Consider the following 21,720-nt stretch of genomic DNA (forward strand, 5'->3'; position numbering starts at 1 on the left):
GCATCTGGTAACATGAGGCGTGGCCGGGCCTCCTTGTGGGGACATCCCATCTCTGAGACATTTTCTTCTTCTCTACAACGCGGGAAATCTTGGGAGGGATTCCAAATCAGAAAAAAAAAAAAAACAGTTTCAGCCTTCTGAAATGTGCATCCAATAATGGTGGCGATTAACCTTTCCTCCCACGATTATTCATGGTCTCCCGAGTAGAAGTTTCCATGACTAATACTGAAGGAGCAGGCAACTGTAGTCAGTCACTGCTACCAAAAGACAGATGGGGTGGTGAGCGTCGTTCTAATCTAGTATCAAACCTTTGCAAATACTAACATTAAAACCAGACAATTCATACGAGGATGAGTGGGTAAATCCTGCAGACATGATGTGACGATAAAACGAATAGGAATTCCATTACAAATGCATTTATGGCAAATGTGCAGATGGAGCCGCTCTTGGCGTGTCAATCGCCATCCTCCGGCGCCCCATTCTCGCTAATGGACGCGCTTGTAGACACCTGCAACTCCCCAGCTATGGTAGAACTACAAGTCCCAAAATTACCGTCCACTCGCGTATCAGAAACTTTGAGAATAAAATGTTTTTTATGCCTGAAATCAAATCTGCACTAAAATATATAAACGTAATCATATCAGAAAGTCTTGCTGCATGCTGAGACTTGTAGTTCACTAGCAGTTGAAGGACCATACATAGATACATACATTACATACATGCAATACTGCTGGCTTCCCTTAAAGTCAGCTTAGTGCACAGGTCAAATCTGGTGTACCTTTGCAATGCTTCTCACAGGGGATACTGTCATTCTGTCCACCTTATTAAGGTCGACATTCATTGCATTGTACACTTTGACGGTGTCCATGTCGACTATGTCAACATTTTGGGGGGGGGGGGAAGTGAAAAACTAATGTTGAACATTTGCCTTTTAACCTTGCCGTTGGCGACCTAATGCTGGTGTCAACTTCCAAGCCTGTCTACCTTAGCCATGTCAGGTGTCGACCTAAGGCCTGTAGACCATCAATGGTCGACCCAATGCATCCCTAATGCAGACCCTAAATTGGGTCTACCCAATGACCCATACCCGCTCACAGTAAGATTTTTTATACAGAGTAACATTTGGGGGAGGAAACGAGTGGCAGCTAATTGCAGATGTATCATTGTCATTTTTGGGGAGTGTCTCTGTTTCAGGGAAACAAGACGGGTCGGTGCATGCACAGTCACTGCTGTGAGACTGTGCATGTGCAATCTCTCGGCTTATATGGACTGCACCGACTGCAGCTGACAGAAGCTGAATTAGGCTGCTTGGCAAGGCAGAGAGTGACTTCCTACAGGAAGCCAGCTCTCTGCCGTACTGGCAGTCCAGGAGGGAGGGGACACCTCCCAATAGGACTGCCTGTGAAGTCTGTGACTGACAGGTTAGACTTGGCTCACTCCCGCTGTGGGGGATTTTACTGGGGGGGGGGGGGCGGGGGGCTGCACCTTCCCTAGGTAATATATCAGGAACTAGTCACATGCAATTTTGACACTTTTCATGCGATTAATTGTCGCAATTGCATAAAAAGGACTCAAATTGCATGTGAATCGCTATAGGGTATGCGGACCGGCGACATCCAGATAGATAACATTGCTACAAAGGGCTGTATGGTCAGTCTTTGTTCAGAATACTGTAGCTAAAAATAGCAATAAATCTCAATGACGGAACAAAACAGGCACAAAATGTCTACAGTGCGGCCCAAGGACCAGTCTGTGTGTTACAAACTACAGGGCATTGCTCTCTGCTCATCAGCAGAACACATTTTGAAATTCTCAAGCTAAATTATGCTTCAAATAATCTAATAGTGCAGTATACAGTAGTGCTATATATATAGAGCAGTGTATGACCAACCTAGCACAGCTCACTGTCCTTACAGATCTATGCATGCATTCATTGTCATCACTGGCCCATAAGCAGGTAGGTGTTGTGTGATTATATACTGTTTATATATACGCATACCTCCCAACTGTCACGATTTTGGAGGGACAGTCCCGATTTTCGGGTCCTGTCCCGCTGTCCCACCCGCGGCAGGCATTGTCCCGCTGCGGGGGGGTGACAGTTGGGAGACCCCCAATCTAGTAGAATAGACGCTGTGCGCATGCGCACAGCGTCTATTCTCGTATGAAAATGAGGTCGCGGCTAATTAGCATAAGCCGCGCCCTCATTTGCATACGCCCCGCCCCCTTTTCGGTCGCTCGCGCGGCTTCGCCGCGCGAGTGTCCCTATTTCGTACAGCCAGAAGTTGGGAGGTATGTATACGAGGTGTAATAAAATTGTATCTTTATCATGTCCAGAGAAGGGTAAAATGTTCTGTGTGCAGAGAATATAAATGTAGTATGGACATACCTCCCAACATTAGGAGATTCCAAATCAAGAAAAGGGGAGCGTGGCTGGTACAGGCTGGGGGTATGACTGTGTCATAGTGACAATAACAAACAACAGTCGGCCCAGTGGACCCCAGTTGGAGGTGTGCTGTTTTTGTGGCCAGGACTGGCCATGTAGCCACTGGATCACTTGTGCAGCAGCGCTCTACCATTAGGTAGTATTAGATAGCTACCTAAGGCATCGGGATCTGGGGGCACCACTGAGTCCGCCTATAACAAATTAAAGGATGTCTATGAGGAATGCATCCTTGTTCTAATTAGCACAGGTGGCAGCCGTGGAAATTCTAAGATACCACCTCCACACTTTCACTTGTGGGGCTGAAAAGTGGCTATTGGTTGCTGGGTGGGGTGGGCAATAGATTGAAGTCTTGCCTAGGGTACCAAGAAGCCTAAAGGTGGCCATACATCAGAAAGACATTGCACCCAATCATACAATCTCAATGGATTGTAAGATCAGACCCTCCGCTCCAGCGGGGGGGGGGGGGGGGGCAGACCCGCTGCTCCGGGGGTGGAGGGGCAGTGCAGGCAGACCCGCTGCTTGAGGGGGGGCAGTCCAGCTCCGGGTGGGGGTGGGCATACTTACTGGATGAGCAGCAGACCCGCTCATCCAGCAGGGGTGGGTGCAGACCCAGACCCCCGAGGGCGGGCATACCCACTGCTGCAGGGGGGGGGGGGGGTTGCGGGCAAACCCGCTGCTGTGGGGGTGGGGGGTGCACTGCTGTGGTGGGGGGGGGGGTTGCAGGCAGACCCGCTGTGATGAAGTGAATGGGGGGGTAGCGCTCAGACATGCTGAGCCAGCGGAGGATGGGGGGGTGTGGGCATTGCCACTGCTCTGGCGAGGGGGGTGGGTGTGGGCAGACCCGCTCATCCAGCGGGTGGTGGCATACCCACTGCTCCATTGGGGTTGTTGTGCAGGCATACCCGCTGATGGGGGGGGCGGGCGTGCAGACCCGCTGATGGGTTTGTGTGGGTGCAGGACTGCTGTCGGGGGGGTTGCATGCGGACAGAACCGCTGCTCACGGGGGGTTCGCGGGAAGACCCGCACGGGGGGGGGGGGGGGGTTGCGGGTCTTCCGGGGGGTTGCAGCCCTGGCTGTGGGCGGTGTTTTCTAAGGGGGTGGTGGTGTGTACAAAGCTGGTCTTTTCCCTGGGGGGGGGGCGGATTTGTGTATGACACTGGGTGGGGGGGGGGGTGTCCTTAGGCAGAAACTATGTGTGTATAATACTGTCAATCACTCTTGTAACCCCGCCCAGCGTTATACACGCAGGGGATGAGTGACAGATCTGGCTCAATATATAAGAGATATAACAGTTGAAAAAAATGTAAGTGCTTTCATTATAATCTTTGTATTTTTTTATATTTTTAAACAATATTAGATGTTTTTTTTTATTTGATACTTTTTCGGAGAAGAATTGCTTTGATTATTTGCTACTGAATTAGGGCCCAGACAGGTGGAATAAATGCTGAATTCTGGTACTGAAACTCAGCGCCAAGGTTATCTTGGACGAGCGTTTGGCATTTTGCATATTAGGAATCATATAAAAGGGTCAAGTTGTCTATTTAGAGAACTAACCCTCTATCCTGTGGTCTGGTTAATATATTTGGTGGCTACACTGCCAATGTCTACCCTATATTATTACATTAACCTAAACCAGATACCACAGAGACTTCTATTGGTGCAGGGAACACCATCACTCTCCATTTCCCACGTGTTAGAATGTGTTAGCCTTACCATTATAACACAGATGGCGGGTTCCGCTGCTCAGTCATTACTGGTTTTCCCCTTGCTAATACTTCTCATTTCCCCAGACATGCATTTTGAGATTTAAATGATATGTTAACGCTGCTTCTTTATAAACCAATGCTGGCTGTGGGTTTTCTGACCTGATAATTATATTTTATCTCTGCTATTTGTGGAAATAAAGTGCTGTCGGTATAGATCATTAAACACAAGGGGCTCCAAGAGGAACTCATCCTGCCAATGTTTAAGTAAAGTTATTGTGAGTAGCCTGGAAACACCCCTTCCCACAGCCTGGTCAGCAGCCAGAACATAACCTCGTACTGTAAGTGGCTCACCGCGATCATTGGGCCTGCATGTGTCTGAAGTACTGCACTATATAAACCGTACTTTGTTGGGGCAGACTATAGCTGAATACATGCTAGTTACACACCTTCATGAGCTGGTGACAATCACTCTAAAATCACACAATTGGAAGCCCCTCCCCCAGAAATCCTGCTTTGCCTCTGAGCAGCCTGAAGTGCCAGAGATGTCACTCGTCTGGGCAGTGGCTCTGTCTCTATAAGTTACTTTTAAGTCATAGACAGGATACTTAAGTTCAAAAGAAAAGTGTCCATGATGATATGGAAGGAAAAAAACAAAATTGAGTCACAGTTGTCTACACTCCGGGAACATCGAGTGGCCACTCTGTTCCCTGGAAAAGGTGGGTACAGTAAGTCTCCTCCTTCAGGCCCCCAGATCCCCCACACCCCACCACAGCCACACATTTAAAAAGCACAAGTGGACAGACCGAGGGGGACAAAATGATGCGATTCGCTGACTTTACGGAGCTGTACAGCAGGGGTGGAGCCAAGATGATGCGATCGTGCGGCCATGCCTCCCATTCAACCTATGTTCCCGCGGGCCATGTCCTCTATACACCAACCAGGTGGGTAAGTAGGTTTAATATCCAATTATACTTATTTAAATTACAAATACATGATAAATGCAACATTCCAATGACAAATGTCAGGGGTGTAATTAGAACCTTGTGGGCCCCGTAGCAAAATCTTAAGGCCTTTCGCAGGTACCAGAGGCACACTGACACACACACACACACATACTGTACATACATACAGATGGAGCCGGGCTCCCTCTTGCTGGCGAATCGCCAGAACGTCACCGCTGGCAATCCGCCAGCAGCCCGGCGTCCATCTGACTGAGACGCGCGTGCGTCTCACGCGCACACGCGTCTCAGTTTCCGTTCGGCGGGGCGACGGGAACCCTGTCCGTCTCCGCTTCAGGGAGATGGACAGGGTTAGGGGGGGTGCGGGGAGGCGGTGGGGACCCAGGGTGACCGCCGACAAGCCGGCGGGGACCCGGGGGAACCGCGCGAAAGGGGACGCGTGCACATCTCGTGTGCGCGCGCCCCCTTTCGCAGATACAGATGGTGGGTGGCGGGGGATGGCAGCTGGCATCACCATCGCCATCCCCTGCAAGGATGAGACCCGCTCCATCTGTACATACATACATACAAACATTGCACAAGGACCAGGGGTACATATACATACTTTGGCCAGGGACCAGGTACACTCACAGTCTCCATACCCTCCAACATGACCCATTCCATTAGGTACAAAATGCTCTGTTTCTGGACTTCCCTGCCAGTGTCAGTTGCAGAGGTTGGACTCCAGCACAGTCCGATATTCAAAAAGGGGCCGCACCTACAGCCAGAGTCGGTTGCTATGGCAGAGGGGAAGGTGACCAACCGACTTTCAGGGCAGCTGGTACTGGGTGCAGGTGGCGCTGCTGGCCCTGGGAATAGCTTGGATCCCATAGCAGATGCACCCCCTGCACCCTCAGTAGTTACACCAGTGCCAAAGGGTAAACACTTCCAGTTACCTGCAGTAGTTTATTTTACAGCTCACAATTGCTGCATACTGTATTTCACAATATTCGGAATAAAAATTCTCAGATGTGAATTGCTAGGTTTTTTTTTCACTTTTTGTTTTATTTGGTGTTGTAGTGAAGTGCTTAATGTTAGTACTGACTTGCATCTTGTTAGTAGTGCAATGTTAGTACTGACTCTATATTTCGCTGGCTTTTCTGAAATAAGGGGAATCACTTATTACATTATGTGTGAGGCACCAGATTATCTCTGCACACTACGGCAACATTATACCCTTGAGAATGGGGTGTGCAGTGGCTGCTGTCTTCCAGGTGTAATAACTTTTCATGAATGAATGATTTAATAAAATCAGTTTTTAATTATAATGGGGCATAGCTATAACTTTGTGGGCCCAATAGAAGCATTTCAAGGGGCCCCTGTCCCAATGATTCTAGATAGACTCCTCTCCGCAGCAGCGGTTAATTCGCCATATAGTTTATAATAGTTCCCTGGTTCATCTCTGAGCCATAGTAGTGCCATAATGTTTTGTCCCATTGTAGGGCTTCTAGTAAAAACCATAAAAAACCTTGTTGATCATTTCTTATGTCAACTATTGCCATGTCGACACAGTACATATCGACGTTTTGTCAATGTCGAACTAGTGCACTTTGAACTTTTGGTGTCAACCTTTCGACTGTCAAGATATATATAATGTCGACCTATCATCCCAATCCCTTTCAAAATGAACACATTGGCCCTTATTCTGATTAAGTCGGACAGTTGCGTATTTCGGACGGGCACCGAGTGTTATTAATGTGGTAGGACGCAAAGGGAATGGACCGCGAATGGATGTTTCATGTGAACACCTCCTCCATCTGTAGGAACCTCCCCCATCCTCCGATGGTCACAGACCATCGAATGATGGACCGAGCGGTCAGGCAGCCATGAGTGCTCCAGACCACTCGGACAGTTATCCGTAGGAAAGCAGGGATATGGGCGGGCAGCTGACATCCGGCTATGTCAGCTGTCCGCCCCCCACACGTGCGTCACGGTCGGATTACCATACGCACGCCCAGCGTTGTCATGGGAATGCCCATGAAACGCAGGGCGTAAGCATATGGTAATAAGCCCAAAAAGCCCTTCACGCCCCTCTCCACCCCCTGCTTGGATGGTTCCGTATGATTGTTTTCTGCATGGAATACACGACGTGTTCAGACGTGCGAGGCTATCGCACATGCGCAGAAGCGCCTCTGCACATGCGCAAACACTAAACATCGGCAGAATAAGGGCCATTGGGTGACATTTAATAGGATGAGAGTGGTAAGAAATCTTTGTTTAAAGCGGCAATTATTTACACTGCAAAACCTGATTGATTTTGAAGTGGAAATGATTGCCGTTTTAAAAAAAACTGGAGATTTCTTAACAAAACTTTCTGATTCTTTCTGATTCTCTCACCCCATTGTTTATGACCACTGACCAATAGTCTTCTTCCAGTTCTGAGTTGGATGAATGTCCTACCACAACGGTAGCGAATGAGTCCCTTATCATCTGTTGGCACTTTATTCAAGTGTTCAGTGACAGACCCTGGCTCCATATCTATGTCCAGGAAGCATTTCATTTTGTATCTGGATAAACAATCACAATACACATTAATTTAATTTCATTCTGGAAGCCTGTTAACATCAGTGCTGGCTCTACCATAAGGCAGCTGACTAAAGGGCTGGGATCTGGGGGGTACCACTGAGTCGGGATGCAGTTTAAATCCCGGCGGTCGGGATCCCGGCGTTCAGAATCCCGACGCCGGAATCCCGCCCGCCGAAATCCCGACAGTTTCTCCCTCCGTGGGTGTCCACGACACCCCTGGAGGGAGAATAAATTAGCGTGCCGAGCGTAGCGAAGCACCGGGCCCGCTGCGTGGCGAGCGCAGCGAGCCCGCAAGGGGGGGGCGATCCACGTCCCCCCCTTGTCGGGATTTCGGCGGTCGGGATCCCGACCGCCGGTATTTCATACTGAATCCACTGAGTCAGCCTAACATAAAATGGAATGTCTATCAGGAAGACATTCTTGTTGTACTTAATGCAGGTGGCTGCTGTGGAATTCTAAGATGCCACTGCCGCACTTTCACTTGAAGGTCTGGAAAGAGGGTATTGGTGGCAGTGTGGGTTGGAGGGGTGTACAGTAGGTAAAAGTTTTGCCTATGGTGACAAGAAGCCCTACACTGGCCCTGGGTAACATTATGGGAATTTTATCAGGAGGATAAACACAATCCCAGTGCCAAACAGACCACAGAGTGAGAGAACACTGGTGATGACTAGATTTATACGGCATTCAATATAAACCTAGACCCGCGGGACCGCACATCACCGTAGCTGGTGGCAATCAGTGCTTCATTTCTGAGCAATCTAATTAGATTGCTTAGAAATAGGGCTACAATCGCCCTGTGTGTATGCCGCATTACTCTAACAGAGCGAACAAAATAACTCCACATATGACCATGTGAGACAATCTGCGGCCCTAATACATTATACATAGGTGTCACGTGCAAAAATGTGCAAGAACCACTTACATTGAGTAGTGTGTCACTGCAAACCCCAAAAAAATTAGGGACGAATTTTTTTTTTTTAAACCACATGTCGACCTTTTCACTGTCGACCTAACCCATGTCGACCTTTCTGCATGTTGACCTAATGGTGTCAACCAACATGCTGGTGACCTAATGATCCATACACAAAAATGTATGAGCGCAGTCTAAAAATTGTGACTGTGTATTCTGTAACACGAACTATACATTTTTCCCAATTATGCACATTTCTCCAGTATGTATGGAATGTTTTTAATCATATACACTACATCACAGAAGAGACTTGTAATGTACACTCACTGTATTCCTTTAATGTGACAGTGACAGTCTGGTTTCAATCATTTCACAAACCTTCTTAAACCCAGTACACACGGGGGAGATATATTGCTCAGCCCAGGGTCGGATTAACAATGGGCCTGATGGAGCTACAACTCCAGGCCCACTCTCCAAATAGGCCCATTTTGTAGCTGAGGGCCAGGGCTTTCCAACGATCCCAGCCCCGCGTCGCTAGCCCCCCCGGGAACCGGAGATATCACCAGGCAAACCTGGAACGTTTTCCCCATAGGATAACATAGGACCCGCTAATTCCGACCTCCATCCGGTTCCACCGGCTGCCAGTTCCCCCTCCGGCATCACAGAAGCTCAAGGTTGATCTCAGTCGAACCCAAATCGCTGGGCCTTCAATCTAATACCTGGTCCATATGGGTTCATTGGTTCTAATGATATTGCGGATAAACCAAATTTTTTTTTTCATTTCTGAAATGTCATTTCATGGCTGTTCATGTTGTTTGAGGACAGATTTCTCTGGAACCAAAAAGCCCAGTTTCACTGGACCAAAATCATTCGAAGCCTACATGTAAATGGGTCAGCTGGTTCCAAAGATATAACTGGTTATTTAAAAGAGGACGGGGGTGGTTTTCTCTTCCCCTCACACCAGAAAATGCAGGGACTAGGCTGGTGTAAAAGCGGCCAGTCCGGGAATGTCCCTGCATGATCCTGGAACCATATTCCTGGATAAGTCCCTGCATTTTCTGGTGTGAAAGGGGTATTATTTCAAATAGCCGGGACATGCAGTGCTCTGAATACAGCCGGGCAGCCCCCTGCTCTCTGCCCGTCTGTCACTGGCTGTCATTTCTGCCCGGCGGCGGCTTTCCCCCAGTTACCATGAGCATGTAATCCCACATGGCAATGAGCATGTAATCCCACATGGCAATGAGCATGGAACCATTGGCAATGAGCATGGAACCCCAGGCAATTAACATGGAACCCCTGGCAATGAACATGTAGGTAAGCAGCACTTATGTAGCATAATTTTTAATAGGCATTATGGTGTTTGGCGCGCAATGCCCCTTTTTATGAAGCATATTGTGCATTATTGCTTGGTATAGTGCAGGCATGTCCAAACTATGGCCCTCCAGCTGTTGTGAAACTACAAGTCCCATCATGCATTGCCACAGTTTTGCTATTAGGGAATGCTAAAACTATGTCAAGGCATGCTGGGATGTGTAGTTTCACAACAGTTTGAGGGCCACTGTTTGGACATGCCTAGTATAGTGTGTATTTTGGCTCAATTCATGTGGAAAAATGTGAATTTTGCCTTAATCCATGTGCTATAGTGTGAATTTTGGCTCAATCGGTGTGAATTTGGGCACATTCCATGTGGCATAATTTGTAAGAGGCAAGTACAGTATAAGGGGGTTAATATTGTGTTGCATGATTTGTATAAGGGGTATATGGTGTGGTAAACATAGGTGACCACATAAAAGGTGCTGAAATGTTGTCTACCAAGTTTCGGCTTTCAGTATTTTTTTTTATGACTGGAGTGCCGCCTTACCCCGCAAGTGTCTTAGGACATCGGCATCCTGTGGGTGCACCTTTGGAGGGCACAGGCAATATATCTCCCTGCATTTTTCTTATGCCAGCACCCTGCCTTTTCCAGTCATATATAATTAGTTGAAAGTATTTACACAAATGAATGAAATTAAATTAATGTGTATTGTGATTGTTTACCCAGATACTAAATGAAATTGTCCCTGGACATAGATATGGAGCCAGGGTCTGTCACTGAACACTTGAATAAAGTGCCAACAGATGATAAGGGACTCATTCGCTACCGTTGTGGTAGGACATTCACCCAACTCAGAACTGGAAGAAGACTATTGGTCAGTGGTCATAAACAATGGGGTGAGAGAATCAAAAGAATCAGAAAACAAAATGACTCACCCAAATCTAATTCTCTCTGCACATTTTAAATCTGCCCCCCTGCAGTGCACATGGTTTTGTCCATCTAAGACAGGGCTCGACAAACCCCGGTCGCCAGGGCGACCAGATTCTGCTCCGTGGCGACCTGGTCTTGGCCAGGTGGGCTTGTGGTGCAGTGCCGCCGGTCGTCAACCCCTCCTCCGCTCCCACCGGCTGTATAGGAGCCACAGAGAGGCAAGAGCAGGTCCGTCGTGGTGAGCGGTTCGGGAGCCAATCAGGAGCGGCAGTGGTAGCTTGGCTCCTGATTGGCTCCAATCTGGCGCAAGTTTTAAGATAGCCTGATACGGGGGGTCTCCAGCAGCAGCGCGGATCTAACACTCGTGCGCCTGTTATCCCTGCTCTCCCGCTCCCTTCACGGGGTTTTGCCTCACTATTAGCCACGGTCTATGCGGAGCGCTGCGGTCGCTGGAGCTGCCGCTGTGTTTGAGTCGGCTGTCATCTCGTACCCCCAGACCATTGCGGCCACCCCCACCTGGCAGTCCTGCCGGCGCAGCAGCATGAGAACCCTGCTCAGCCTGACGCGCATCTCCTGCCTGCAGGAGAAAGAGGCGCTGCAACAGCTGAGTGACCGCCTGGCCATCTACATAGTCAAGGTGCAGGTCAACGTGCGGGTGCATGTTAACCCCTGTTAGAGCATGTTTACTCCCATAGTGTCAGAGCAAGTTAACCCCCATAGTGTCAGAGCAAGTTAACCCCCATAGTGGCAGAGCAAGTTAACCCCCATAGTGGCAGAGCAAGTTAACCCCCATAGTGGCAGAGCAAGTTAACCCCCATAGTGGCAGAGCAAGTTAACCCCCATAGTGTCAGAGCAAGTTAACCCCCATAGTGGCAGAGCAAGTTAACCCCCATAGTGGCAGAGCATGTTAACCCCCATAGTGACAGAGCATGTTAACCCCCATAGTGGAAGAGCATGTTAACTCCATAGTGGTAGAGCATGTTAACCCCCATAGTGGCAGAGCATGTTAACTCCATAGTGGCAGAGCATGTTAACCCCCATAGTGGCAGAGCATGTTAACCCCCATAGTGGCAGAGCATGTTAACCCCCATAGTGGCAGAGCATGTTAACTCCATAGTAGCAGAGCATGTTAACCCCCATAGTGGCAGAGCATGTTAACCCCCATAGTGTCAGAGCAAGTTAACCCCCATAGTGTCAGAGCATGTTTACTCCTATAGTGTCAGAGCAAGTTAACCCCCATAGTGACAGAGCATGTTAACCCCCACAGTGGCAGAGCATGTTAACCCCCATAGTGGCAGAGCATGTTAACCCCCATAGTGGCAGAGCATGTTAACTCCATAGTGGCAGAGCATGTTAACCCCCATAGTGGCAGAGCATGTTAACCCCAATAGTGACAGAGCATGTTAACCCCCATAGTGTCAGAGCATGTTAACCCCCATAGTGGCAGAGCATGTTAACCCCCATAGTGGCAGAGCATGTTAACCCCCATAGTGGCAGAGCATGTTAACCCCCATAGTGGCAGAGCATGTTAACCCCTGGCAGACCATGGTAACCCCATAGCAACAAGCAATTACCCCTGGCAGACCATGGTAACCCCATAGCAACAAGCATTTACCCCTGGCAGACCATGGTAACCCCATAGCAACAAGCATTTACCCCTGGTAGACCATGGTAACCCCATAGCAACAGCATATTAACCCCTGGAAGAGCATGTTAACCCCTGGCACCAAGCACGAAACCCATAGCAACGAGCATGTAGGTAATCAGAACTTATGTGGCATAATATGTAATTACGGCCTGTGGTATTATATGTAATGAACATTACGATGTTTGGTATAATGTGTACAGGTCGAGTATCCCGTATCCGAATATCCGAATATCCGTTATCCGAATTATTCCGAAAACCATACATTCCAGAAAGTGAAGAAATATATTTTTTTTTTTATAAAAACTCACTGGGGACATATGTAACAGCACTACTGAGGACATGACATGTAACTGGCACTATATATGTACAAGAAAATGATTGCTTGCCATTCAAATTCAGTATCTGAGATAGTACACAAAATTTGTTTCATGTTTTGAAACCTTGTTTTTTGAACAAATAAAATATATTTGAGTGTATTTTATGTGGTAATAAAATATATATGTGTGTATTTTATGTGTTTATACAGCATAAATGCAAGATACTTCAAAAAATATCATTGAAATAATAAAATATTCCGAAATACGGAATAATCCGTTATCCAAAATTCTCCTGGTCCCGAGCATTTTGGATAAGGGATACTCAACCTGTATTATTATTATAATTTTATTTATAAGGCGCCACAAGTGTTTCGCAGCGCCGTACAAAGGAACAATACAGGGAGACAAAGCTTGGCATAACATTGAATAAATAACAAAAATACAGTACAAATAAAGAGCGCCACAGTTCAATACACATTACAGCTTGGATATAAGAAGTGAGGACTCAATCAACATACAACTAGAGGCTTGATGTCAATGATGGAGATGAGTATGCGGACGAAGATGGTCACTGAGTGTTGGAGTATAGGAGAGCTGTGAGTGAAATGTGAAGAGAAGTGGGCTTTGACAACAGGAGGGAAGAGGGCCCTGCTCGGATGATCTTACAATCTAGTAGGAAGGGGAGACAGACAGATTACAAGAGGTGCAAGCAAGTGGGTGGTGGTTAGATAGCAGGATGTAAAAAGGTAAGGGGTCGGAGAACCAGCTGGTTTATGCAGTGGAAGGGTATGCTTTGATGAATAGGTGAGTTTTCAGTGCCCGTTTGAAGCTTTGCAAGGTCGGGGAGAGTCTAATGGAGCGAGGGAGTGCGTTCCACTGAAGGGGTGCAGCACGGGCAAAGTCCTGTACTCTAGCATGGGAAGCAGTGATCAGGGTGGAGGAGAGACGACAGTTGTCAGCCGACCGTAGAGGGCGGGAGGGTTTATGAATGGAGATGAGGTTAGAGATATATTGAGCAATGGAATTAGAGATGGCCCTGTATGTGAGTGTGAGGTGTTTGAAGAGGATTCTGTAGGGGAATGGAAGCCAGTGCAGATTTTGTAGAAGGGGAGTGGCAGAATTAGAGCGGCGGGAGAGGAAGATAAGCCTGGCTGCAGCATTGAGGACAGATTGGAGAGGAGCCAGTTGGGATTGAGCGAGGCCGGTGAGGAGAACATTGCAGTAGTCGAGTGCATGATCAGCTTAGTTGCACTCTGTGAGAGAAAGGGCCTGATGCGAGCAATGTTGCGTAACTGGAACCGACAAGAATGGGCCAGGGCTTGGATGTGGGGTGCAAAGGAGAGGGAGGAGTCAAGAGTGACACCCAGGCAGCGGAGTTGGGGAATGGGGGAGATGATGGTGTTGTTAACAGTGATAGAGATATTAGTAGGGGGCATATGTGTAATGGATATTAGTAGGGGGCAATGTGTAATGGACATTACGGTGTGTGGTATACTGTATGTAAATGGGCATTATGGCGTGTGTACATTTTTGGGGCACGTCTTCGGCGCGCACTGTCCCTATTATTAGTTTATCTGGCTCCTAAATTTTCATCCTGGCTCCTAGTTTTTAAAGAAATTTGTCGAGCCCTGATCTAAGAAGGATTTTGTCAGAAAGAGTGAACTAGAATAAAGGCCTCAGTTCCTGCTGGAGCCTGCTAAAAAATAGCACTGCTAATACCATTCAGTGAGCTGGGGGAACCAATGTCTTGTTTTACTTACTCAGTATTAACCCCTCCCTTGCATACACCTGAGTGGTATTACTGAACTAATTGAGCATCTACCACTATCCATACAGAGAATTTTTCTCCGTGAAGAAGAGGGTCAGGTACGCAAACCTCATTTACCTGAAATGCAAGTACAGTTCGCTTGAAGGGCTACACATCTGACTGCTGATCATTTTGTAAATAAACAGACTTGTGCTATATTCATGTAGAATGTGAGCGAATTTGTTTTCGGCTGCCATGATGCTGTGGCTTAATATATAACACAGGATGGGAAAATATCCTGTTTTGTATGGTTCTGCGGGATAGGGTATAATAATAAGTTCCTGGCTCTTTTTTTTATTTTTATAGTAACTTAAAATGATTACATTTTTTTTAGCTGACGTGCCAGCAGGTGGTATTTCATGCCCTACCTTACACTATGGTGTGGTGGGAGAATAAAATAGTGTGCTGAGTGCAGCAAGCCATAGGAGGGGACGCTGTACACGTTAGGTGCCCATACACTAGTAAGATTTATCTGCAGATCTGGCTGGTTGGAACAAAAACATGGTTACGGATGAGTGACAGTTTGTCAGTTTTCCAGCATTTCCAAGCAAATGGTCAACTGTCATTTGCTCTCATCCATAACCAGGATTTTGTTCCCACCAGCCAGATCTGAAGATAAATCTGCGTGTGTATGGCCACCTTTAGACGGTGCCCATGTTGACATCCGGGACAAAAAAAAACAAAAAAACTCATGTCGACCTTTTTACTGTTGACCTAATGCTTGTGTCAACATTCTGACCCTGTCGAGCTTAGCCATATCAACCTAAGGCCTGTGCACCTTCTGTGGTCAACCCAATACATGTCGACCTAAGGGGTTGGGATTATTGGGTCTACAGCAACTAGGTTGACACCACTAGGTCGACATAAAACAAGGTCAACATGGGTCTAGGTCGACAGCAGGGGCGTAGTTACAACTGTGTGGGGCCCCATAGCAAATTTTGTAAGGGTCCCCCCCCCCCTCCTCGTCAAGAAAGCAAGAGAGGGAATCAGGGAGAGAGACAGGGAGTGGGAGAGAGGTTTTAGGTAGAGAAAGAGAATGAGAGACTGTCAGAGAGTGAGCGAAAAGATAGAGTGGGGAAGTGAGGGAAGAGAGGAGAGGCGGAGAGAGAGAAGAAAGAAGGAGACTAGGCAGATAGAGATATAAAGAGAGGGGTGACAGAGAGGGAATAAGAGAGAGTTGAGAGAAAGAAAAGGGCAGGGGAGAGTGAGACAGCATGGGAGAGAGAGTGTGGGTGGTGAGTTGTGCCGGGTCTCCTGTGTGCAGGGGCTCCTGTGGGGAGGGAGAGAGGTGAGGAGAGGAAGAAGAGGGGGAGGCGAGGCTGAGGGGATTAGAGGGGAGGCAGAGAGGATGGATAGTTGGGGCTCACCTTTCACTGAATACGGCAGTTGCACTTCAGTTTAGGCAGCCACAGATCTCATGCGCACTGGGTGTCCTGTTCGCAGGGGCTAAAGCCTACTACAAGCGGCTATGGCAGCCGCCGATCTCATGTGAGCCTGGTCCCACAATGAAGGGAGACATGGGACAGCAGTACAGCCTTTGCGCGCACCACACTATGGAAAAACAAACAAAAGGGTGCAGGGGACTGCCTGCTGGGCATTCGGGCCCCTCAAAAGCTGCACCTTCTGCACCCTCTGTAGTTACGGCACTGTCCGTAACCCTGCTGCTGCTGCGCAGAGGGGTTATGCCTTGCTATCACTGTCCCTGCCACTGGGGTGTTAGTCCCTGTATCCATTGTGAGGGTGAAGTGGGGGGGGGGGGGGGGGAGTCAGGGTTATTCTGCTGTAGTCCCTGAAGAGGGGGTAGGGCTGTGCTGCCACTGTCCCTGCAACCAGGACACTCCCATAGTTGCTCCTGCTGAGGATCGGCATGCTTGCCTCCCCCGTGGTGGTAAAAAATAAAGAAACACTTGTTGTATGCCGTCCTGCATGTCCTGGCCGGCCCAATCACATCTGCCTCAGTGACAGGGGCTACTTTCATATACTGTAGTCAGAAAGCACATCCCTGTCGCTGAGGCACTTCTACAGGTGCCTCATATACAAGCTTTAATGGGCTTTTACAGCCTGCAGCTTGGCCCTGTCCCCAGCCCACCCCGTTTCTGTACATTTTACGTTGACAGACTAGGCATTGCTCTAGGTGCCTCCTAAAGTAATGAAAATAAATTGGGGAGCTAAAATGATTAGAATACTACAAAGCATATACATATTACACATATGTGATCTAAGTATTTTCGGTACTTGTGTACTATCACGGCGCCAATCGCATTGCAGACCATAAGGCATGTGATGGTATGCAATGCGATGCGACGAGATGTCCCCCGATGTCATACAATGTTAAAATTGTATAGCATTGTATATGGCATACAATGCCATACAATGCGATGCGATTTTAAATTGTATAAGCACCCTAATGGGGGCTTACAATGTTAAATGCACCCCCACTATGAACGTGAACCCGAAGCGTGGCGAGCGGCGGCACGCGTCCTACGACCTTTTCATACCCATACTATCCACGTCGCCGTGGAGTTGATTTTATATAGTGTGGCGAGCGCAGCGAGCCACAAAGCCAAAGCGTGGCGAGCGGACGCGGAATACATGTAAAGTAATACGTGACCCCGCCACGCTTCGGGCTCGGTGGCTCGCCACACTATATAAAATCAAATCCACGCCGACGTGGATAGTAGGGGTATGAAAAGGTCGGAGGACGCGTACCACCGCCCCTCGCGGGCTCGCTGCGCTCACCACGCTTCGGGTTCACGTTCATACTGGGGGTGACGTGGGGGTGCATTTAACATTGTAAGCCCCCATTAGGGTGCTTATACAGTTAAACATCGTATAGAGGGCTTATACCAGGGTGATCCCAATCTTTTTCTAATCACGGCACCCTAGAGTATCAGAATTTTTCCAAGGCACCCCATGGCCCCAAAAAATATATATCAATCTAAGTAGATTTGTGTTTATATGTGCTTCTTAGGTTCAGTTATGTGGTAAAGGGCAGGGTTTGGTTCTGATTGTACACATTTTATGATTGGCAGCCACCAGCACTGGTTTTGTCCAGAAATAATTGATCATAAATAATTTGCACTGGTCCTGGACGACTAACCCGAGGCACCCATGCAACTGTCCCGAGGCACCGCAGGGAGCCTAGGCGCACAGTTTGGGAACCACTGGCTTATACAATTTTAAATCGCATCGCAGTGCATCGGGTGTATGGCATGCGATGCGATTATATGGTGTGCGACCAAATATCGTGGGCGCCGTGCTAGTACACAAGTACCGTATTTTCTTTGTATTACCTTATTTTGTTAATCATTATTGACAAGGGAAGCACTGCCTCCCCTGCCACTCCTGACTGCACATCCTTATGTAACATCAGGAGGCAGAGGTCTGTGTGTCAGCCATTCCCTGCAGGCAGTGACATCTGCCGACTTGTACCCCAAGTTTCAAAATATTTATTATTATAGATTTCACATAATGAGGAGGAGTGCAGCATTTAAGGGGTTCCCTGCTTTCTGGGAGGGTGTATATCATGCTAAGCCATGGACAAAGGATTTATTTTGGAAAATAAAATCATAACAAACACAACCCTTTTCCCCTCATGGTTAAGATATAAATGATCCTAACACAAGCGTCATAATAGGGGAACATGTAAATTCTGGAATTAATGAAGAGGTCCTAAAGTGGTTGTTGTATTCTCCCACCACGCCCCAGTGTCAGCCTTGCCCATGTCGACCTAATGCTTGTGTCAACCTAATGACCTGTCAACCTAGGCCCATGTTGACCTTCTTGCATGTCAACCTAGTGGTGTTGACCCAATGCCTGTCAACCTAGTTTCTGTAGACCCAATGACCATATCTGGACCTAAGTTGGGTCGACCCATTTACCCATGCTGTGGCACTGGCATCTGTCTCATTATACACCACAGGCTGCAGTACAAATAGCACAATGATAATAATAATAATAATAATAACAACAACTGGTGCATGAATGAGTGTCCCGGCCTGCACCTCCTATACTGTACATGAGACACACACACTGTCCATGACACCTATCCGCCTCCTTCCCAGCTCCGAGACAGGAGCGCACTGGAGACGGCTCTGTGCTCCCAGCCTCCCACACGGGAAGTCCGCGGCCTGTCCGTGTCCACTGTCCTGTGCTGCCTGAAGGGGGAGCTCCGGGAAGGCCGCACAGACCGGGGGATCGAGTTATGGCTCCGCTACGAGTGCTGGAGCTGTACAGCGGCATCGGAGGCATGCACTGCGGCCTGGCAGGTAACGGCAGCGCCACTGAGGCCTCACTCACTGCTGACTAGTGACATGCGCCATGCCTATGTGTGACTGCATGCACACACGCAGGAGCTCACATACACGTGTTTCATGTGTTACATGGGAGTTAATAGGGGCATAGCTGGTTATAGCTTTAGCTTCTGCTTTGTTCTGAGTTTATGCTAAGATCCTATGGAGTGTAACACATGCATAGAGCATGATAACTACATATGTAATGTGTGATATCGCTGTATCACTGTTGTGCATGCCACAAACATTAAGTGACATTTCATTTTGAAATCTTAAGTATTTGGATTTCAGTATAAAATGTTGCACTTTTCATACGTTCAATTATACATATGTTCAGTCTATGCGCAGTAACTGACTAGTCAGGATGGTTGTGGTAAATATGGTCGACAGTGATTAGGTGTACACCTACAAATGGTCGACATATACACTAGGTAGGTCGACATTGACAGAAGCTCGACACAAGCAAAACGACAACATGAACATGGTCGACACAGAAAACAAATTGATACAGTTTTTTTGGCGTCTGTGTAGACATGCTTCGGGCACTATTCTCCCTCTATGCCCACTGCGATGGTTAAGTATGAACACATCGCTTTAAAGAAAAGAAAAAAAAACACCTTTCCCAGTGTCGACCATGTCCGTGTCAACTTTTTTGCTTGTGTCGACCTGGTGTATGTCGACCATTCTTAGGTGTTGCGCTAATCACTGTCGACCAAGTGAATGCCACCTATAGAAATAAATATGCAACCCATAAATGTAAACCATTGTAGAAGTTCAGTCTTAATTTTTTTTATTTAAGTACATTATGAGTATGGGGCTTCAGTGAAACGCAGGGCTGCTGCCACGCACAGTACTACTATAGGGTAATCTCACTTGTTGCGCTAGCGCCGCATTGAGGTTCAAGCACAGTCTACTGACTGGGTGACCCACATAAGGCCAATTTAACCTAAATCGCAATTTCCCCTGTTCATTTCCATTTGTTATCACCGTAGACCACAGCTATAAGAAGTGATTTTATTTGCTTAATTTTTTTCCAATTTATCTTAACTGTTACCATGGACACTGTTTGCAAAGAAATGACTGTCCCGGCAAGCTCATAAAAGCCTTATTTATGTTCGCAGTTGGCTTACTGCAGATGCGTAGAACATCATTCCATCCCACGTCTGATCACATTATTGAATAATCCCATCCCACTGCACCTCCAAACAGCACAATGTAAAATATAGGGCAGTAGTTCCCAGTTATCTGCTGTGGTACCCTGCAGCATGGCCACTGGTTGGGGGGCCTAGCACCAATCATATATATATGTGGACAAACCGCAGTGGCACCCTGTCCCACATGGCTGACCCTAAAGGTGGTCATACACTTATAGCGAACAGTTAAATGTAGCCGGTCGACCAAATGTTGTGCCAACCCCCCCCCCGGCTGCGAGAATCCCTTCATTTGCATGTGAGGAGATATGTACGTGAACACAACTCCTTGCATGCAGATGCATGAGTGAAAAATAATTAAATGGTCAGCATTCGCAAATGAAAGTCAGTATTAGGCTGATTTTATTTGTGACCAAGATGGCACCCACCCCGAGCAGGAATCAAACCAAGAGCGCAGCCCAATGCCATCGGAAAGGGGGACAAATTTGGCCCCGTACCATCAAACCAGAATCAGGCCCAATATTCTGAAACTCTAGGGAGCTGTGATTTAAGACATTTTGGGAAGCACTGATACAGGATGTATTAGGCCTAATCTGCTCTGAACATCCCATTTTGCAATGACCACATGTCACAAGCTACAGCCATGGTTGTGTCTATGGTACTTCTGCCCTGTAGCCCAGGTCACTTAGCTCCCCAAGCAAGTCTCTATAAAAGGCTGCATATTAGGTACGGACAATAAAAACAAAGAGTGAAATAGTCCCAAGGCGCGAAGTCAGAATCCTGCTGCCCCACAATTGAAAGCGATGATCACCCACAAATCCTCTTGTGGTCAGTATATCGGGAAGAACCAAAGTAGTATAAGCCCTGGACTCTTGTTTGTCCAATTGTGATGTATCAGATGTAGGTGTCTCACATGAGAATGTTACATACAAAGGTAAAAGAGAATAAAATATATTGATTAGAGTGGCAATGTGCAAGTGGGAGATGAGGGGGGGGGGGGGGGGGGGAGGGGGAGGATGATTCCCAATAAGATATCGTACCCTTACTCACACAAGGTGCAATGTGTACAGGTATCTTTAATAATTCTGGATCACCTCAGTGGCGGCAATGGGTGATGGAAGGAAAAGTGATCGGTCCGTACCCTATTCACATGTATACACTTGAAAACCTTCTTATCAAGGTATCTTTTATTTACAACTCCCAAAGATATCAATGGGGTCAGGGATTATCTCCCCAATGTTCGGCAGTGAAGTAAACAATAAAAATACGTATTTTCCTGCACTTCCCCCATTTGGGGGGGGGGGGGGGGGGGGTGTGTACACATGGTTAATGGCCACTGGTTTAAATACTTCTACTTATCACAGTAACTCTCCAGCCTTGAAAAAGACAGCTAGTCTGTCAAAACACGTTGGTGGAGAGGGACTGTGCTGTCACCTGTTTGCATCCTGTGACTACCTGGCCAGCGGTTGGTGGCCACATACCGCTTTCTCAGGTACTGTCAGATTTTTATACCATCATTGATGCAACTTGTATTTTTTTTTTTTTTTTTTTTTTAAATGTATTTTTATTGAAACACTATAAATCACAGTTTACAATTATATGACAAAGAAAAAAGGTATTGAAATTGGCAGGTACAATATGAAATCGAGGTACTTATTCATTAATGTTATGTCAGAT

At 47.4% G+C, this 21,720-nt stretch overlaps 1 protein-coding gene across 1 annotated transcript in view; it reads left to right on the forward strand.

The window, feature by feature from the left end:
• The first annotated feature begins 18,575 nt into the window (after window positions 1-18,575).
• Window positions 18,576-21,720, forward strand: part of TRDMT1 (tRNA aspartic acid methyltransferase 1) — a 36,352-nt gene continuing 33,207 nt past the window's right edge. The window contains exon 1 of the mRNA XM_083189340.1: window positions 18,576-18,868. Within this exon, the coding sequence (XP_083045466.1) occupies window positions 18,805-18,868 (64 nt within the window). The 5' untranslated portion in view covers window positions 18,576-18,804. The remainder of the gene's footprint in view (window positions 18,869-21,720) is intronic.

Source organism: Crinia signifera, chromosome 5 (genome assembly GCF_055691185.1).
Source record: "Crinia signifera chromosome 5, ASM5569118v1, whole genome shotgun sequence".
Taxonomy (NCBI): domain Eukaryota; kingdom Metazoa; phylum Chordata; class Amphibia; order Anura; family Myobatrachidae; genus Crinia; species Crinia signifera.